This window comes from Salvelinus sp. IW2-2015, unplaced genomic scaffold (genome assembly GCF_002910315.2).
Source record: "Salvelinus sp. IW2-2015 unplaced genomic scaffold, ASM291031v2 Un_scaffold3898, whole genome shotgun sequence".
NCBI classification, from domain to species: domain Eukaryota; kingdom Metazoa; phylum Chordata; class Actinopteri; order Salmoniformes; family Salmonidae; genus Salvelinus; species Salvelinus sp. IW2-2015.
Genome location: NW_019945172.1, coordinates 9909 through 31895, shown reverse-complemented (window position 1 = coordinate 31895; position 21987 = coordinate 9909). Strand labels below are relative to the sequence as shown.

General features: G+C 42.3%; 1 protein-coding gene, 1 long non-coding RNA gene and 1 pseudogene across 2 annotated transcripts; all 3 read left to right on the top strand.

Annotated features, from left to right (window-relative positions):
• The first annotated feature begins 87 nt into the window (after positions 1 to 87).
• On the top strand, positions 88 to 2029 carry LOC139026109 (uncharacterized). Its single transcript, XR_011477832.1, has 2 exons — positions 88 to 206; positions 956 to 2029. It is a non-coding gene; the product is annotated as an uncharacterized lncRNA (long non-coding RNA).
• Positions 2030 to 3283: 1254 nt separating this feature from the next.
• LOC112076635 (zinc finger protein 502-like) lies at positions 3284 to 11599 on the top strand (annotated as a pseudogene).
• Positions 11600 to 11782: 183 nt separating this feature from the next.
• LOC112076637 (hypermethylated in cancer 2 protein-like) lies at positions 11783 to 19957 on the top strand. The gene is made up of 8 exons (XM_024143358.2): positions 11783 to 12083; positions 13079 to 13245; positions 13648 to 13720; positions 13853 to 14045; positions 17987 to 18116; positions 18894 to 18957; positions 19109 to 19570; positions 19866 to 19957. The coding sequence occupies exons 2-8, from the start codon at positions 13234 to 13236 to the stop codon at positions 19955 to 19957; spliced, it is 1026 nt and encodes a 341-aa protein (XP_023999126.1). The 5' UTR covers positions 11783 to 12083; positions 13079 to 13233.
• Positions 19958 to 21987: the final 2030 nt, after the last annotated feature.

The following is a 21987-nucleotide window of genomic DNA, read 5'->3' as shown; positions in this document are numbered from 1 at the left end:
TTCTAACTTGACCATACAATGTCTGAGTGAAACTGGCATGTGAGCTTTTACTGAGCATTTCTTGTTTTCCACTGAAAATTAGGATGGGAGAGTGACTTGGCAGCCATTTTGTTGCTTCTGCATCTCCTACCCCGACCTCAAAGGGCCCGAAGACCGCAAAGATCCGTACCTCTCAAGCTGCTGACCATCTGGTTAGATTTATGAAGGTTTGTATGTTCTGTGATCTTTGTGCACTTCTCCTTTCCTTAGGACAGTACTTGTTAACAATACACAGCTCCTGTTAGCCCCTCCCCTGCCACTATGACAGTTTCACATAATGGTCTCCAGAGGAGTAGCCAAATTCAATTCATCCCATGTAAATAGGATAACATCCATTTTATGAAACTCTGAGCGCATATGAGTGAAAATATAGTTAAGATAAACCCTCATCGCTAGGTTGCTTAGATTACGATCACTTTATTGGTCAATTGCACACAAGGTCCAACCGAAATTTGACTTTCTCTTTTAACCCAACCCCGCCAAAAGACGCACATGCATATACAGGTTTTGGAGAGGTGCGGGGGGCTGCCAGACTGGGTGCCTGGGAACTGCTGTTGTGGGAAGTAAAGTACCTTGCTCATGGGCACAACGGAAGGCAATGGCATCTAGAATGGAACTGGCAACCCTCTGCCTGCTTGCTCACCTCTAACCACTAGGCCAGTGTTTCCCAACTCAAGTACCCTGAACAGCACATGGTGCGTCCCCTGACAAACTAACTTGATTCAACGGCTGGATGATTAGTTGACATGTTTCAGGTGTGCTTGTACAGGGCTACAATAAAATGTGTACTGTTGAAGGCCCTGGAGGACTGGAGTTGGGAACCACTTGAACTACTCTACCTGCCTAGTGGTCATGTGGGCTGCCCTCGGGATTGTGGAACACGTTATTTACTGTTGTCTTGTTCTCTTTTCCTCAGGTGGGGACAAGTATGGTGACCTTCCTTGAGACGGTTAGATATGAGCAGCAGCCCTTCCTCCTCTGTGTCGGTGAAAGGAAGAACAGCCTTCAGAAGTTTTACATCGTCGTTGACCAGAAGGCCATCCCATGCAAGGCCCAAACATCAGTGGCAGCTTTTGATGAGCTCTTTAAGGCACACTATGTCTTCAGTGTGTCCTACCATGAAGCGTTGTGTAACTTCTACACATTCATCCAGACCACCGTGTACGGTATCGACGTGGGGAAGGCAAAGGAGTCCTCAAGAGTCAAGGAGATTAGAGTAAGGCTGCTTAACAAAGACCAGGGGAGTGGTGCCGCCGGAGCGCAAGGGAGCGGCGCTCCTGCCCTTTTTTCAATTTGAGAATATAAATTAGTAGTTTAATAGTTTAACACCATCTGCTCTATTTCGCTCCTGAAACAGTAACTCAAGAAGATCTAAGTGCATATCCCCATGAAGCTGATTGAGATCAAATGATTGTCATGCAGATGCAGTTTGGACATTTCACCGGTAAAACGCAAATAATTATCATTCACCAATGACACTGGTGGCCTATTTGTAAATTATATATGCCTAACTTGGTGTTTGAGGGTATTACATTTTAGTGAGAGAGTGTGGACATAGGGCAGATGTTGCCGTTAGAGGATGCATTTTGTGCATATTGTATTATAATATTCATTAGGTTACATCTGTCAGTACAAACTTTAATTGTAAAATTATGTAATTCACTTTTTGGGGGTCGGCTCCCATACCTAAAAAACCCCAAATGGCACTATACCACTTACATAGACATGTGAATTGTGAAGTGTTTACATGTTTTATTTGTAAAATACACTACAGCAGTTGTGTATAGCTTTTTTGACAAGTTTCATCATGGTTTGTCAATAAAACGTACTTGAATATGGACAGCAATTGTTGTAGATGAAAATAAATCAGTCAATTGAAATAAATTCATTAGGCCCTAATCTATGGATGTCACATGACAGGAAATGCAGATAAGCATACATTTAGTAAATTTCAGTATATGTAAAAACAACAACAAAGGTAGGGGTGTGGATCAGAAGACAAGTCAGTATCTGGTGTGACCACCATTTGCCTCATGCAGCGAGACACATCTCCTTCGCATAGCGTTGATCCAGCTGTTGAATGTTGTCCCACTCCCCTTCAATGGCTGTGTGAACTTGCTGGAAATTGGAACATGCCGTCTTACACTTCRATCCAGAGCATCCCAAACATGCTCAATGGTGACATGTATGGAATTATGTTTAGATCCTTGCAGCATGGGACTGTGCATTATCATGCTGAAACATGAGATGGCGGCGGACTAATGGCATGACAATGGGCCTCAGGATGAATGCAGATGAGCTTCACTGAGACGGTTTCTGACAGTTTTTGCAGAAACTCTTGTTGTTCAAACCCACAGTTTCATCAKCTGTCCGGGTGACTGGTCACAGACAATCCCGCAGGTGAAGAAACTAGATGTAGAGGTCCTGGGCTGGTGTGCTTACACATGGTCTGCGGTTGTGAGGCTTGTTGGATGTACTGCCAAGTACTCTAAAATAACGTGGAAGGCAGCTTATGGTAGAGAATTTAATGTTCATTTATCTGGCAACAGCTCTGGTGGACATTCCTACAGTCAGCCTGCCAATTGCACACTCCCTCAAAACTTGAGACATCTGCGGCATTGTGTTGTAACAAAACTGAACATTTTAGTGGCCTTTTATTGTCCTCAGCACAAGATGCACCTGTGTAATGATCACGCTGTTCAATCAACTTTTTGATATACCACACCTGTCAAGTAGATGGATTATCTTGACAAAGGAGAAATGCTCACAAACAGGAATGTAAACAAATGTGTGCACAATTTTAGAGGAATAAGCTCTTTGGAAAAGCTGGACAATTTCTGGGATCTTTTTTCAGCTCATGAAACATTACATGCTACGTTTATATTTTTCATTATAAATTATGGAATTGAGATTCTTCTGATTTAATTAAGTGTTTTTCTTATTTTGTATACAACACAAATATTGCGGGAAAATGGAGGCCGATGAAGGTCGTCACTAGTTACCACAGCAGCAAAGTCATACATCCCGCCTATTTCTACAATTTGTTCTTAAAATTGTATTGTAATCCTAATATTAATWACACTGCTAACCTTTAAATAAAGACCAAAAAGCTAATTTCGTTTTCATAWTTTTTTACGATATAACCGATTATGACTTTGTGGCTGTGGTAACTAGTGACCACCGCACATAAACGAGTACTTACGGTATGTCCCCAGCGCCACCTCGTCAGCTGTCCGGAATGAAACGGTTAACACCAACGCAATTGTTCCGCAAGTAGTTAATTTCCTAGTTCACTCCTGTAAACTCCTGTAGCCATGTCTTTCGAACTMGCCTTTCGTTGTCGTGTTGCCTCCATTATGGAAACTTTGACAGCAACAGCCTTGCAAGACATCTGTCAACTTATGGGAGAAACCTATGCTGCTCTTCGAGTGGAAATGGTGCATGAACAAAATCAAAGTTCGAGGACAAAATTGCAGGCGATGGAGAATGGGACAGGGGTGGAGAGTCCAGGAACTGCATGGAGCGCATTCAAAAACTCAGTGAGATTAAATATCTAACGATAGTTATGCCTATATGTAAATTGTCTATAGGAAGTGGGGATAGATATACAATAGCTAGCTATGTGGCTAGTTAGCTAGCAGTCGCCTATTTATGAAAGTACGAGAGCGCTATTATTCATGACGTCGCCTGATTCTTCAGCGCTACAGTAGGCCTATTGCTGTGCTCCTAATGTAATTTCTTTGCTTTAGTGAAGGTGCTTTACAAATAAAATCTATTTATCCGATTAATATCTACCATCATGAGTGATGATTGCATATTTCCACTACATGGTTTTTGAAGTTTCAGTCTCGTATAACCAACATTTTCAGAATCTCAAGCTTTTTGTGTTTGTTTCCCCGCAGGTTTGAGAAACTTCCCAGTTGTCGAGCAAATCCTCAATGAACAAGAGGCCAATGGTCTTTGGCTAGAAGGTGATCCTACTGTGGAAGACGAAGGTCCACCATCACTGTACAGAAGGAGAAGAGCCAGCACAGCCTCTTAGTCAGACAACAGACATGGGAGTTGAGTTTGTTGATTTTATAAAGGTAGAGGCAGGTAACGGCCAAAATAAAAGAAATGCGAAAATAGTGTCTTTAGGGTGTTGGCCCACCAGAACACCTTCAATGGGCCTTGGAATAGATTTCAAGTGTCTGGAACTCTACTGGAGGGATGTAACATTTATCCATGAGAAACATTTAATTTGGTGTATTTGTTGATAGTGGTGGAAAATGCTGTCTCAGGTGCCGCTCCAGAATCACCCGTAAGTGTTAAATTGGGTCTGATCTGGTGACAGAGACACATACTTTAACCCCATGCTCCTTTTAGACCCCTCTTTCAAAGTCCCTAGATTTCTTCTAGCATGGTAGTCTAACTAATGGGCAACTGGGCATATTTATACATTCCCTAAACATGATGGGATGTTAACAGGGCCTACAATTAATTTTTTGGTCCACCAGCCACTGTAAGGTAGATTTTAAAAATCTACCAGCTACTCAGATTTTTTTTACCAGACAAAATATTCTCTTTAAAATTAACCAACAAAAAACAAGAAATGGACGAGCATGCTTTGTAATGTTTATACAACAAATGTATTACTAGTAAGAAGTAAAGTGGTGTATTGTTTTAATTTAATTTCATATGACCTGAATCTTTTAACCAAAATTATTAGATGAGAAAAATGTTTTCACCTTGCCCTTTAAGGGCGGAGGTTTACCGTGATAATGCTACTTGAGTCATGTTTGTGCCTGTGAGTGAGTCTGACTAGTAGCAGCTTTGTCTTTTCCCTAGCAGTTGAAATGCAACATTGAAAAAAAAATAGTAAATAGCAAAGAAACTAGGAAAATGTCTCACTTAAGTAGACTTTAGTTTAAATAATTAGACAACTTGTATGCCTTACTTTCATTGTGCAACACCCCCCGACAGGCCGTGTTGCAGTGTGAGGTGGGATAGGCTGTAAGTATTCGTAGTTATTGACTTTGTGCGATTCATTCACCAGCTATGAAACAAAACGGCAGAAATACTAGTTAAACAGCTACTGCAGATTTATTTTCTATAAATGTGATTATCTAAGTGGACTTTAGTGGAACCAATGGACATATTGCCACAATGCCAAAATTTTACCCGCAGTTGACGGGTGTTCATTTTAGGCCAGGATGTTAAGTATTATTAACTTACGACAACACCTGTGTGTAAGCTTGCTTTCAATATACTTTGTATCCCTCAGTGGTTTCCTTTTTATTTGTCAGTTACATGTCTCAAAGGCCTCTGGCTTATGCCCAGGTTTGATTAACCATGTGACCATCTACACGCCCAGCAAACGTTACAAGTCCAGTGTGAGAGGCCTGTAACTGCAGATAGAAGGCTTTAAATGACACTTAGATCTCTACAATCTAGGTTACAGATAGAACCTTTAGGGCTGGTTCCAGGATTCCTAACATATCTGAAGATATTTATTTGTGAAAAATATACACACAGTATACAAACATTAAGAAAACCCGTTCTTTCATGAGTGTGAATCCAGGTGAAAGCTATGATCCCTTATTTATGTAACTTGTTAATGATTCGATCAGTGTAGATCAGGGGTGTCAAACGCAATCGGCGCAAGGCCCATATTGAAAAAATGAATTTGCGGGGCCAGAATGACCTATTATTTTGTTTTTAAAGATAATGTATACAAGCGCCTCAAACTGGCCATTGTTTTATTTGAAAAAATATGTCCCTTTATAATCGCCATTTATGTACAATGAACAAAAATTATGAACGTAACACAAAAAGCTTATTTCTCTCAAATGTTGTGCACAAATCTGTTTACATCCCTGTTAGTGAGCATTTCTTCTTTGCCAAGATAATCCATCCACCTGACAGGTGTTGCATATCAAGAAGCTGATTAAACAGCATGATCATTACAGGTTCACCTTTTGCTGGGGAYGAAAGGACACTCAAATGTGCAATTTTGTCACAACACAATGCCACAGATGTCTCAAGTTTTGAGCAAGTGTGCAATGTGCATGCTGACTGCAGTAATGTCCACCAGAGCTATTGCCAGAGAATTTTATGTTATTTTCTCTACCATAAGCCGCCTCCAATGTCGTGTTAGAATTTGGCACTACGTCCTACCGGCCTCAAAACCGCAGATCACGTAACCACGCCAGCCCAGGACCTCCATATCCGGCTTCTACACCTGCGGGATCGTCTGAGACCAGCCACCCGGAGAGCTTGTTGTCCTCACCAGGGTCTTAGGACACCGAGATGCACCCCTCTGTCTTGTATGGAACATGGTGATTCAGGACTCTGTCAATGTTTTCTGTTCTTGTTTTTAATGTGTTGGTATGTGGATAATTCATTTAGAACATTTTTTAGAGGTATGGACAATGAATGGGGAGTCAATTGTGTGTGTGTGTGTGAGAGACTGTTTTAAAGGGAGTGTGTGCGAATGAAAAATGAATAACAAAACTAACCCACTTGCAGTGGACAAATGCTCACCTTCGATGGCCACTGGCACACTGGAGAAATGTGCTTCTTCATGGATGAATCGCGGTTTCAACTGTTCCGGGCAGATGGTGTGTATGGCATCATTTGGGCGAGTGGTTTGCTGATGTTGATAACAGAGTGGCCTATGGTGGCGGTGAGGGTTATGGTATGGGCAGACCTAAACTATGGACAACATGCACAATTGCATTTTATCGATGGCAATTTGAATGCAGAGGTACCGTGACGAGATCCTGAGGTCCATTGTCATGCCATGAATCCACCGCCATCATCTCATGTTTCAGCATGATAATGTACAGCCCCATGTTGCAACTATCTGTACACAATTCCAAGAARCTGAAAATGTCCCAATTCTTCCATGGTGTGCATACTCGCCATTCATGGCACTCATTGAGCATGTTTGGGAGCTCTGGATCGACGTGTAAGACAATGTTCCAGTTCCCACACACATCCAGAAATTCGACCGCCACATTCCACAGGCCACAATCAACAGCCTGATCAAATCTATCCGAAGGAGTCACGCTGCATGAGGTAAATGGTGGTCACACCAGATACTGACTGGTTTTCTGATCCACGTCCCTACTTTTTTATTTTATTTTAAGCTATCTGTGACCAACAGATGCATGTCTGTATTCCCAGTCATGTTAAATCCATAGATTAGAAAAAATAATAATAATCATTAGGCCTATTTAATTTTTTATTTCAATTGACTGATTAACTTATGAAATGTACTTGGTAAAATCTTTGAAAATGTTGCATTTATATTTTTATACAGTGTACGTAGGATGCTGTTTATGCATTTTTACACTTAAAATAAGAGAGCAATAATACACTTTCCCTCTCTGCGTATAAACGGGACACACGAAGCCGCGCAATTGACGTTGATAGATATATATATATTACTTTTAATTAACTGGGAAAGTCAGTTAAGAACCAATTCTTATTACAATGATGGCTATCCCAGCCAAACCCGGACGACGCTGGGCCAATTGTGTGCCGCCCAATGGGACTCCCAATCACGGACGATGTGATATAGCCTGGATTTGAACCAGGGACTATAGTGACGCCTATTGCACTGAGATGCAGTGCCTTAGACCGCTGTGCACTCGGGAGCCCAATTCACCGATGTAAACCCATCATGCTGTAATTTAATAAGCAGATGACTCAACTGTTGACTCATTTATACTTGCTTGTATGAACTATTTTCCTTTTAGTAATTATACTATGCGATCCTTTGACATTTTCTGTAGGCTGCAGCGATGACCATTGGAACCAAACTTGGCATGAACATTTAGCTTACAAGAGTTTTAAATGTAAGGTCTGGTAGATGATTCAATCAGTGCCATTAGTGATGATATGCAAGGCGCTGGCTGGTTTGTGGGTCTGGGATGAGGCTGTGTGTGTAGCAAAGCACTGCCGTTTGTGTGCAGCACGTTGGCAGTGCTTGCTGTGACTTGTAGTGCAGCGCATCGCAGGCTGTATGGAAGCGTGCCAGAATGACTTGACAACCCAATGTGCCACGGACTGGATTTGGCATGAGATATAGCTATAGGGAGGATGCAGATTAAAGAAGGATTTTTAAGCCTTGAGACATGGATTGTGTATTTGTGCAATTCAGAGGGAGAATGGGCAAGACAAAGATTTAAGTGCTTTTGAACGGGGTATGGTAGTAGGTGCTGGGCGCACCGGTATGTGTCAAGAACTGCAACACTGCTGGGTTTTCAGTTTCCCGTGTGTATCAAGAATGGTCTACCACCCAAAGGACATCCAGCCAACTTGACACATTGGAAGCATTGAAGTCAACATGGGCCAGCATCCCTTGGAACGCTTTCGACACAATCTAGAGTCCATTACCCGACAAATCAAGGCTGTTCTGAGGGCAAAAGGGGGTACAACTCAATATTAGGAGGTGTTCTTATTGTTTGTACACTCAGTGCATTCCATGAGTTGTTCAACATATTCCATTATTTTGGTGTCATTCCCCTGTAGTGTTTCTATTGATTTATTTAAAAATAAATAAACGACAAAGATGTTAGTATAACCATTGTATTTATGATCTACTAGTTTAATTAAAGGCTGTCTTTTGGAAGGGGGTGGAGACATGGCCTGCACCACCGGTCATCAAACAGGAGGAAATGGATGATGACGACATGGAGTCTCAAGGTCAGTTTCATCTTTTACTCTAATCTGTGTTCAATACAAAAGCACAGACTAGCTCAACTACACTAACTTGTAACAATTATAGTTACTGTGTGTTGTTGGTGACTTCCTCTCCAGCGTACGACAAGTGGATTCCAGTGRCACACTGGGCCGATCAGAATATCACAGGAGAAAGTGACGAGCAAGAGAGAAGTCAATCATCTGGGGGATCCAGAGAACTTGGACTCGACGACTTCAAGACGGAACAGAGTCCGTTGCTGGTGTCAGCTGAGGATGCTCCGGCACCCACGAAGAAGAAATATGATAAAAGGTACAGCTGTGAAATATGTGGAAAGACTGAGAACAAGAAAGCCAGAATGACAAGTCACATGCGAAAGCACACAGGGTTGCCCTTCAACTGTGATATCTGTGGCGAGAAATTCCAGTGTCAGAAATTATTGACCAGACACAAGCGCTTCAATCACTACACAGGGATCATCTACAGTTGCTCTGTGTGCGGAAAAACTTTCATGCAGGTCACATCTCGCAACACGCATGAGCGTGGTCACACTGGAAAAAACTATTGGTGCTCAGACTGTGGCGAGACGTTCAAGGAGCGCCAGGATCGCGACACACATGAGTGTATTGTTTACAAGGGAGAACGGCCCTTCAGCTGCTCAGAATGCAACGAGGACTTTCAAAGGCAGTACCATCTCAAAMAACACCAGCTGGAAAAACACCCTSTAATGGTGGASCAGACTGTCGAACCAGAACCTGAGTCCAAGGACATTGAGGACCAACAGAGACAGTTGTCTGAGAGTTCTGAGGCACCCACGCGTTTCACCTGTGACATATGTGGAATGACTATTATGAATAAAGGCAACATCAACAGACATATGTTAACACACACAAAGAAGCCCTTTAGTTGTGATATCTGTGGTGAGAATTTTAAGCGCAAAGCCCAATTTACCCGACATCAGAGCAAACACGCGAGAGTTGAGGAGAAAGTAGAAAAACCCTACAGTTGCACTGTGTGTGGCATGACGTTTGTATATTCTAAAATGCGCAACAACCATGAGCGCAAACATATTGGAGAAGACTATTGTTGTTCAGACTGTGGCAAGACATTCAAGGAGCGTCAGGAGCGCGACACACACGAGTGCATTGTTTTCAAAGGAGACCGGCCCTTCRGATGCTCAGAGTGCAACGAGGACTTTCAAAGGCAGGACCATCTCAAACAACACCAGCTGGAAAAACACCCTGTAATGGTGGAGCAGACTGTTGACCCAGAACCTGAGTCCAAGGACATTGAGAACCAACAGAGTCAGTTGTCTGAGAGTTCTGAGACTGAGGCACCCACGCGTTTCACCTGTGACATATGTGGTATGATTATTATGAATAAAGGCAACATTAACCGACACATGTTAATACACAAAAWGAAGCCCTTTAGTTGTGATATCTGTGGTGAGAATTTTAAGCGCCACACCTGTTTAGCCAAACATCAAGGAAAACACGAGAGTGTTGAGGAGAAAGTAGAAAAACCCTACAGTTGCTCTATGTGTGGAATGATGTTTGTATATCCTAAAATGCGTGACAACCATGAAAGCAAACACATTGGAGAAGACTTCTGGTGCTCAGGATGTGACAAGACGTTCAAGGAGCGAGGGGATCGMGATGTGCACAAGTGCGTTGTTTACAAGGGAGACCGACCCTTCAGATGCTCCGAGTGCAATGAGGACTTTGAAAGACAGTACCATCTCAAAAGACACCAGCTGGAAAAACACCCTCTAATGGTGAACAAGCCACGTCCCGGTCATGATACTGCGATGGTAGTACAGGGAGCACAGCCTTCAAATGACAATGACCCTAAGGCCGATATGAGTACGTTAGGTGGAAAAGTTCCAGTAACATAAACTCAGGTTAAGTTGACACAAGTGAAATGGCTTCAACTGAATTAAGTTGTTTTGGTAAGTACAAAAAGGATAGACATGAAATTGAAKGAAGGGGTGACGGATAGCGTTGCAAATAGTGTGTAGAACAGCGATGGGACTGGGATTCAATCCCACACAGGCAGGGGATCGCATCTCTGCCTTTACTGCACAACTAACTTCAGGCACCTGGATAATGTTTTACAGCCATCTTTAATGCTCATGTTGGGCCTAGATTCGATTTGGACTGTTACAGCACGCTTCACGTTTTAAATGACGTTTCCGATTGAGCCAAAATATGCAGCATTTTACGTGAATAGACTGTGATTCCCAAACCACCCCCTACCAACTCACTCRGAGGGCTCTCCGTTGYCACGTGTTGCTGTCAACTCCCATGGGTGACTTCCAAAGAGAGGCGAGGGGATCAATAAACTGTCCACTTCGGGACACACTCRTGGGTATACTGATGATTTGTCTGGACTGATGGATTGTTTACATAGCAGGTTAGGAGAACTAACCGCAGCCGGTTAGGATAATTAACATAGTAGGTTGGGAAAAGGGTTAGAGTTAGGCTTAACTAAAATGCTACAGTTGTCCACACAGATCAAACTTAGGATCTTACTTCCGTCTAGCCACAACCATCTAACCATCAGCTATGTCAGGGTTCCCAAACTTTTTTGCCCAGACCCCCTCCTTCCAACTTTGGACCACCCTGTGCCCCGCGTCTATTTTCTAAGTATATTTCTCTGTTCACACTCCTCTTGATGGTGGGGAGAATTTGCAGTTTAAACTCATTTTCTTAGTCATACATTTAGCCAAATCTGTGTGTTCATGTGGTATTTGAGTGACTCAAACATTACAACAATCTATGGGCTAAAAAACGTCTTCACAGAAAGGCTTCTATTAGAGTTAAGCAAAATGGAATTGAAATATTTATTGTGACTCATGGTTTCAGTACAGCATTTATTTTTTAAGGTTTGTCTACTCGATATGTTCTGTTATTTTGAGAGGAATAAAATGTGTAAAAACCTGTGATATCGTTTCGTTTATATATTTGCATGTACAATACAAATACTGGATCAGCTTGTCAAATGAGAGGCAGATAAACGAGTGTACGGTATATCACCGGTGCAACCTCGTCATGTTCCGGAACCGAACGGCCATCAGCAATTCAAACGCTCAACAAATTTAACACTGCAAAATTAGCGTGGTTTAATAATTGTTAGCCATGTCTTTCGAACTCGCTTTGGGCTCGTGTTGCCTCCATTATGGAAACTTTGACAGAAAAAGCCGTGCAAGACATCTGTCAACTTATGGAGAAAACTTATGCTGCTCTCTGAGTGGAAATGTTGCATGCAAACAAAACCAAAGACGATAAGATTACAGGCGATTGAAAATAACATCGAGAAGGAGAAGCCAGCGAACTGCATGGAAAGATTCAAAAACCAGGTGAGTCATAACCAAACTACGTTGGTTATGCGTATAGGCTGTGTCTGTAGGAAGCTTGCCTACAATTAGCTACTACAGCCATGTCACTTACTCACTGAAGCCTACAGTAAACTAACACACATCTCCCGTCGAAGAGGATATCTAATAGTCGCCTGTCTGGGGACGCTCTAGCTCCAAGTCTGGACAATACTAGCCTCAACGATTCCGGGAGGCTTCTCCTCGTCTCTAACATGTAACGTTAGGCTCACTTTTGCTAACAGTCCCATCACAAGTCAGACTGTAGAATAATACTTATTTTACCAGTTGTCTGCTGATTGTTGTCCTAGTTGGATAATCTGATGACAATACGCTGGTCTGTATCTCTGTTGTCTTCTTGTTCGTATTTTCAATGCAAACGCAATTCGCACGCCACTTACACAATATTTCAACAATGATGGCCAGATTAACCGAAGCACAGACCAAACATATGTCCCACGCAATCACCTGGTAAATTTCACAAACACTCCAGTTGATTAAGGAGAATGCGCTCTGGTTGACAACGTTCGCCTATTGTTTACATATTGTGCATCACGTGAAATGCGTCGGAGATGGAAAATACAAGCAACAGAACCTACTGTCAGCAAAAGATCGGGTTAACACTTCCACTCTCTACTGCTAAAAGAACCAATGGACAGGCCAACCGGTAAAGTATGTTAAATAACTTGTATTCACAATTCTGGCTGGAAAATACTTAATCTTTTTTTTACAGCAACTATTTCTGACTGTCCATGGAGTAACCTTGGTAACAGTCTGTTGCCAGTAACGTTAGGGCGGATTACTATGCTATCACCTCCTAGTTGAAACGTAGCTATAGCAAATGCAACCTAGTTCTCAGAAAACATAGTTACGCCATCCTGCCATGAGTGATGATTGCATATGCCCACTATGTTTGGAAATCTGAGCCTCGATAACCCAGTTTTGTGTAACAACTTTTTTTTATCTGTATTGTATGTTAGCTTCCCCAACAGTTTGAGAGACTTCCCAGTCGTGGAGCAAATCCTCAATGAACAAGAGGCCAATGGTCTTTGGCTAGAAGATGATCCTACTGGAGAACGAAGGTCCACCTCACTGTACCAGAGGAAGAACAGCACATCACTAGGCTTTTGGTCAGATGACAGACATGGTGAGTTTAGCTTGTCGTTTGGCTGTCGATTTAGATATGTCTCAGAGCTGCACTGACTACGCCTAGCCAGATGTCATTGAAAACCATGCAAACGTTTCAAGTCCTGTGTAGCAGGCCTGTAACTGCAAGTAATAATGCTTTGAATGACACCTAGGCAAGCTCTATACTGTCTAGTCTACAGATGATAAAACGTTTAGGGCTCCCAAGGATTCTCATTTAAACATAAATGCCCTTCTGAAGACATTTGTCTAAAATATATTCCATAATTTGTGTTCAACATATTCCATTATTTTGGTGTCATTCCCCCTGTTTTTGTAATAAAAACAATAAAACAAATGCTAGTGTTGGTGTAATTGTTGCTGTATGATCAGTTTAGTAACAGCATTGGTTGTCTTTTGGAAGGGGGCGGAGACATGGCCTGCATCACCTGTCATAAAACAGGAGGAAATGGATGATGGTGACATGGAGTCTCAAGGTCAGTTGACGCTATTATTTTAATATGTTCAATACAAAAAGCACAACTCTGCAGCATGAGTTATTCTTAGCTTCTGTATTTGCCACTGAGAAATATCCCTGTGAAATATATTGTTGGTGACTTCCTTTCCAGGTTATGGCAAGGAGATTCCAGACACTCACAAGGCCAACCAGAATATCACAGGAGAAAGTGATGAGCCAGACAGAAGTCCAGCCTCTGGGGGATCCAGARAACTTGGACTCGACGACTTCAAGAGAGAACAGAGTCCGTTGCTGGTGTCAGCTGAGGATGCGCCGGCACCCACGAAGAAGAAATGTAAAAAAAGGTACAGCTGTGAAATATGTGGAAAGACTGAGAGAAAAAAACGCAGAATGACAAGTCACATGATAACACACACAGGGCTGCCCTTTAGCTGCGATATCTGTGGTGAGAAATTCAAGTTTCAGAATTTCTTGACCAGGCACCAGCGATCCAAACACACAGTGAAAACCTACAGTTGCTCTTTGTGCGAAAAAACCTTCCTGCAGGCCACATCTCGTGACACGCATGAGCGTGGTCACGCTGGGGAAAACTATTGGTGCTCCGACTGTGGCGAGATGTTCAGGGGGCGTGGGGATCGTGACGCGCACGAGTGCATTGATTACAAAGGAGAACGTCCCTTCAGCTGTTCCGAGTGCAGTGAAGCCTTTCAAAGGCAGTACCATCTCAAAAGACACAAGCTGGAAAAACACTCTCTAATGGTGGAGCAGACTGTTGAGGAGAAAAGAGAAAAACCCTGCAGTTGCTGTGTGTGTGGAATGATGTTTGTATATCCTAAATCGCGCGACAACCATGAACGTAAACACATTGGAGAAGACTACTGGTGCTCTGGATGTGGCAAGACGTTCAAGGAACGCCAGGATCGCGATACGCACGAGTGCATTGTTTACAAGGGAGACCGGCCCTTCAGATGCTCAGAGTGCAATGAGGACTTTGAAAGACAGTACCATCTCAAACAACACCAGCTCGAAAAACACTCTCTAATGGTGGACCAGCCACATCCCGGTCATGATACATAGTTTTATTTTTTTACCATACAAAAGACACACCACGAACATCCACAACATCACCGTGCCCAGATCTAACTGCTCACAMCCCCCTCCTCAGCGCCTGCCTCAAACTGCACCATTTTGTCTCTCTCCATGTTCAACATTTAGATAATAAACCATTTGACCTWYCCATTGTTAACGATGGAGGATTGGTTGATTTACAGTTTATGTATTTACGTTTTTAAGATGATTGGCGAGAAAAATATCGTCCATCTCACTGTACTCTCGTATTCCATGGCTTGAAATATGCAGACAGATGGATTAAAGGTACATTTATTTACATTRTAATACTTCTGACAGCAAACTTTCTAATTCCGCCTGTAACTTTTGGACTTTATAGCATTCCCAGAAGGTATGGATTGTCAATTTCAAAAATATTATTCATTACTACGTTTAGCTAACATTAGATAGTTATTCTAGAGATTCTTACCTTTGCCTTGATTCGGCATTCCAGATCATGGTATTTGTAGTTTGATACACATTAGCAACTAATTAGCATTTCATTTGGGGGGGGGGTGAATATATTGATAAGCCACCTTGTCCTAGAGAGATCTACACCTATCAAAACGTCACAGGGTAAGCCTACACAAAACACAGTCCTTATTTTAAGTGTTTCTAAAATCTCCAATGGGAAAAATGAATGGTGGAAAAAACGATTGGATCCATTTCTGTTTGACCGCTCAGTTCTTGGTTCCAATAGTTAATATTTTTTTCTAAGAGTTTGTCAGTTGGATAGGCTCTCTGCAAAGTTTTGAATAGCTTACCTATCATATGAATATAATTTTCTGACTCCAATAGGCTTCCCTCAAGATGTTCTGATGTCCAAAAATATTTCAAATATAAATTTCTTGATATTAAACTTTTAAGTTGCATGTATTTGAAAATCTCTACATTGGTCAGTCCATTAAAAAAAWATATATATTATTTTTTTCATGGACTGTCTCAATACACYGCATCCGGCTATGGCRGCCTTCCACATCTGCAGTGGAAGGTGGCCGAGCTACAGCAGTGTAGGTCAGACCATGACACATCCTGAAAATGGGTTTATCATGAAAACGGCTGTAGCGTACAAAAGGTTTGGCCTATGGAAAGATGAGACTCTCCCGAACACGATGGTGGTCTACGTTTTACTCTATAACCGTCCACAAGCCTCATGAGACACGTCTGAAGTCAGTACCACTTCTGTTTGTAGCGTCCGAACTGTTTTGGCTACAAACTAATGTGACTCCACTGTGGAAAGGGGAGATTCTCACCAATTGGTTTCTTGGACCAATCAGAACAGTTGTGTTCCCGTTCTAGAAATAATCTGCAAGGCCTCAAATCCAAACTCATTATAGAGAATAAACTTTTGTGGGTGTGGTGTTGGGGTAGCCAGGCAAAGGGATCGATAAACCCATCAATTTAGAACACACTTGTGACTTGAATGATGCAATTCATGTTCCACTTAAATAATAAAACGAGCATGAAATTCTAAACAAATCCCCCTGTTTTACAAGATATAAACCTCTGTAACAAGTTGCACATTTTCTTTTGTGAAATATTACATCTTTTACATGTGTCATGGCTCGAAATCTGCCATAAATGCACATGGTCTATAATCAGGCACCCGCCATTATTTTGTGTGAAATTGCACCCATTCAATAACTCTGTGCCTTATGTGATTTCACTTCGCTCTGAAGCCGCCAGTGTTGCTGTAACGGAGGATCTAATTAATTAGCAGGTTAGAAAGACTAATGTAGCAGGTTAGGAGAATGAGGTTAAGGTTAGGAAAAGGTATAGTTAGGTTTAGCCTGTCGGGACAACTAGATGGAGCGATAGGCCTACTCCATCTAACCACAACCATCAGCTTTGCAAACAAACCATCAGTCCTGTCAAACCATCCAGAGGAGTCATGAGGGGAGGATGGCTCATAATAGCATGTAATTTGCTGCCATTACCAGGAGCCCATCCTCCACAATTAAGGTGCTACCAACCACCTGTGAAACCATCAGTATAACACCGGTCTTATTTGATTTTAGGGTGTATTGTGTTACCTGCAATTGTGTATTGTTTTGAATATTGTATTGCTTTAGCAATATTGGATTTTTTCTTTTTCGTGTATATCTTTTATTTTTATCTGGACAGCATGGGTTGTGGAAGAACAGTTGATCAAAATGAAGGAAATTAGATTTTCCTTGACTCATCAGGGGTTACAGTAATAGTATTATTTTTTGTTTTGTCATCCCAATATGTTCTTGCTTTCTGAGAGGAATAAAGATGTGTCAAGCTGTTATATCGTTTAATTTTATTATTTTGCATGTATTAACACAAATATTCAAACAGTTGGTGAAAATTGAGGCAGATAAGAGTGTTTACGGTATATCACCGGGGCAACCTYGTCAGCTGCCCGGAACCAAACGGGCACCCGCAATTCAGAGGTTCCACCACAGACAGAGGGGTTTGGTTTTAATTTATAACAGATTTGGCTCCACGGTCATTTCATTCTAGCACACTAGCTAACATTTACCAGGTTAAATTAGCCATGTCTGTCGAACTCGCTTTTCGTTCTCGTGTTGCCACCATTTTAGAAACGTTGACAGAAAAAGCCTTGCAAGACATTTGTCAATTTATGGGAGAAACTTGTGCTGCTCTTCGAGTAGAAATGTTGCATGAACAAAACCAAAGATCGACAAAGTCGCAGGTGATGGAGAATATAATCGGGAAGGAGAAACCAGCGAACTGCACGGACAGCCGTAAAACACCCGGTGTGTAATGACTCGCTAAATTAGCTATTATGCGTATAGGTTATTTGTCTGCAGGAAGCTTTTGTCGTCATATCTTCCGGAGCGGAGAGGATGGCTAGCTAGCAGTCGCGTGTCTGACGGACGGGCGTCCTGGCTCCAATTCTGGCTTGTAGTTAGCGGACTAAACTCTACTCCATGGTGAAAGATTAACTTCCTCCACCAGGAAGTGGAGTTTAGTCTGATAACCAGTAATGGGCCTATTGCTTAGCTCATATTTCCTTAGTGAAAGGTACTATATAGCAAACACAATATATTTTTGGGATAAACAGMTATCCCATGAGTGATGGCATATTTCCATTATTGTTATGAAATCTGAGCCTCGTTATCCMTATTTTGTGTTGAAACACATTTTCAGAAAAAATATATCTATATTTGTATGTTTACTCCCCCACCAGGTTTGAGAAACTTCCAATGGCCAATGGTATTTGGCAAGAACGTGATCCTACTGTGGAAGATAAAAGTCCGCCATCACTGGTACCAGTGGGAGAAGGGCAATCACAGGCCCATAGTCAGACAACAGACATGGTGAGTTACGCTTGTGGTTTGGCAGTTGATATTTTAAGGGTAAATATGTCTCTCAGAGCCGCGCTGTTTACACACAGGTTTAATTGAAAACCACGTGAGCKTCTCACGCCCAGCAAAAGTTACACGTCCAATATAGCAGGCCTGTAACTAAATATGACAACTAAATAAACGCTATATATCATCTAGGCTACAGATTAAACGTTTTAGGTCTGGTTCCACAATGGTTTTCCTGTAAAGGTGAAAGTTCACTTTATTTGAACAAAATCACTCTTTTCGATGCATGTTATAGAAGTGTCCAGACACTTTATTCTCACTTGTTTTTGAGAACCTTACCCCGCTCCTGCTCGTTCAGCAGTTGTAGGGGCACAGGGAAAAAATGAACAAAGGCTTAAAAAAAAGACAGAAATACGGAATATTAGAAACGACAACGCTCTCAGTATAGTGATGCATGTCTTTAGATGTTATACACATGTAAGTGTAATTCCGAACTGTATCCGCAATGTTAAATATGACATTTTGTGCGACTCCAGCTGTGTCTCCTACCAGCTGGGCTGCTTCTCGGTGTGGTCAGCGCAGCACAGCTAGTATAAAACATGCCCTTCCAAAGAAATGTATTTGTGTTCAACATATGACATGACACCCAAATCATGTAATTCCCCTTGCATTGTAAATAAATAAAAAAAGTTATGTAACCCACAGAAAGGTGTAACTGTTTATGTATGACCTACAAGTTTAGTAAAGGCTGATCAGTTAATGATGTTCATTGTCTTTTGGAAGGGGGTGGAGACATTGCCAGTACCACTGGTCATAAAACAGGAGGATGATGACATGGAGTTTCTAGGTCAGTTAAAGTTATTGTAATCTATGTTAAATACAGAAAGCTCAGACAAGCTCTGCAGCATGAGCTATACTCTTCTTTGAAACAATTATAGCTTCTGTATTGGYCAATATGATGGGTCACTGAAATGTATTGTTGGTGASTTCCTTTCCAGGTTATGGCGAGTGGATTCCAGAGACTCACAAGGCCAACCAGAATATCGGGGGAGAAAGTGATGAGGACGAGAGAAGTCCAGCCTCTGGGGGATCCAGAGAAATTGGACTCGACGACTTCAAGAGAGAACAGAGTCCGTTGCTGGTGTCAGCTGAGGATGTAGCGGCACCCACAAAGAAGAAATGTAATAATATAAAAATGTACACGTGTGAAGTATGTGGTAAGATTGAGACCAAGAAAGGCACAATGACAAGTCACATGATAAAGCACACAGGGCTGCTCTTTAGCTGTGATATCTGTGGTGAGAAATTCAAGCATCAAGACTTCTTGACCAGTCACAAGCGCTCCAATCACTACACAGGGATCATCTACAGTTGCTCTGTGTGCGGAAAAACCTTCCGGCAGGCCACATCTCGCGACACGCATGAGCGTGGTCACACTGGAAAAAACTATTGGTGTTCACGTCTGTCCCTTCATTCATGTCTCTCCTTTTTTTTAAATTTAAACAAAAAAACTAAATTCAGTTGAAGCCAATTCACTTGTCATTGGTCCAAAGGGGAGCTGACATTTACAGGCCTAGTCTGACATTAGGGAACCACACATTCAGCCAGGGAGGCAGACTGCTAGCTCGCTATCTTACAAGTGGGGAAATAACACATCGCTAGCTTTACAAGTGGGGAAATAACACATCGCTAGCTATAGCCTATTTGTAATCAACCTTGACTCATAACTGTCTGTATTAATTTAATCTCACCGAGGTTTTGCATTCTCTCCCTGCCAGATCGCTGGCTTCTCCGTCCAGGTGCTATTCTCCATCGCCTGCAACTTTGTCTTTATCCTTGAACTTTGATTTTGTTCCTGCACCATTTCCACTCGAAGAGCAGCATAGGTTTCTCCCATTAGTTGACAGATGTCTTGCAAGGCTGTTGCTGTCAAAATTGCCATAATGGAGGCAACACGACAATGAAAGGCGAGTTCGACAGACATGGCTACAAACATTAAGGAGATGATGCATGTGATGTGACTGAATCAGTGTGAGTCCTCTCTCAAAACCCATTGGAGGAAAAAGCCAGAGGTCTCGCCACTCTGACATTCTCCTCCAATTGGTTGAGGAGAACAGACGCGAGGTGTAAGCGCCTGAGATTCTCCCAGTGAGAACGAAATTACTGGAGTAGTTGAGTTGGGGTTGAAAGTTGCCGCCAGTGACAGCGTAAATAGTAGTTTATCTGCCGCCTTCATTTTATCAGCTATCAATATTTGTAAAATAACCATGTCAAGATATCACGTTAACAGATTTACCCCACCCACAAAAAAAATCTCATTTGAAAAACCCTTAAAGGAAAGCTGTAACTGGTTCAACTGATAGTCAGAAAGATCTATCAATTTCATCATTTTGATTTACATTGCTTCTACAACCAACCCTTTCTGTCCAGATTCAAGTGTGTGTGATCCGGGCCGTTACTGCATGTGTGCATTCCAGCATGTGGCTTGTGTTTAAGTGACACTTATAATATTCCGGATTTACCCGTATAGCTCCGCATTGACATGATTGGTTGATGTAGGTGGGGGGGAAGTCCTGTATAACAAAACTCACTTCCTGCACAGGAACCCCGCCTCCAGCCTGGTTACCTGGAGTCCTAGCTTAAACATAGAAGTGTAAAGAGGGGTTCCTGCAGATACAAACACCACATGCAGGAAGACCCCGAATTGCAGGCCGCAATTACACCCTTCTCTCCAGATTCAAATAAGTTTTATTGGCATGAAAGGAAAAATCCAAGCTGCATGTAAACAATTCAGCCTAAAATAAATTTACATGAGGATTAGAATCAAATATTTGCTTAAAAAATCATCCAGGTGCCTGAGGAACGATGTGCAGTGAAGCCCACCACTCTCTGCGCATATGTAATCCCCTGCCACTCCCGTCTAATTCCAGTCCCGTAGCTGTTCTACACACTATTTCCCCACTCTCCATTGGCCCTTTATTCATGTGTAAATGTTTTGTACTTTATAAAACAACTTCATTCAGTTGAAGCCATTTAACTTGTCATCTTCAGTGGGGACAAAAAGGGAGCAGCCATTTTCAGGCAGGCGTGGGCTGTGCTTCCTCGACTTCTATAGGAACACGTCGTTTTTGACATAGTTACTGTGATCGTTGCTCAACTTAGTCTGTGGGACCTGAACTTGAACCACCTAGGGCACTCATATCTGTCTTTAAGTCACTGTCAGTAGAAGGCTGTGTGCTCCCTGAACTACCATGGCAGTATCATGATCAGAGCATGGCTGCTCCAACTTTAGAGGGTGTTTTTCAAGCTGGTACTGACTTTTAAATCCAGTGTGTCTGAGCTGATGCATTGTGAACAGAGATTTGAGCCTAAATACCTTGCCACAGACATCACAGGTATAGTGCTTCTTTTTGTGTATTACCAGGTGACTGCGCATGCTACTTTTAGTCGCCCAAGTTTTTCCACATATTTCACAGGTGTACCGTATCATTTCACTCCTTATGGGTGCCTCAGAACTCTCAACTGACCCAAACTGACCCTCTAAGTCCTTTGACTCAAGTTGTTTGTTGATAGGATCTTCAACAAAGGACTCGTGTGTGTCATGATCCCTGCGCTCATTTTTTCCCCTGTGAGTGCGCTCATGCCTGATTAACCATTTGATGTGCGGGAACACTTTTCCACACACAGAGCATCTGAGTTTATAGTGGACAGTCTGGTCCACCATTAGAGGTGTGTTTTCCAGCTGGTGTTGTTTGAGATGGTACTGCCTTTGAAAGTCCTCGTTGCACTCTGAGCAGCTGAAGGGCGGTCTCCCTTGGAAACAATGCAATCATGTGTGTCGCGATCCTGGCGCTCCTTGAACGTCTCGCCACAGTGC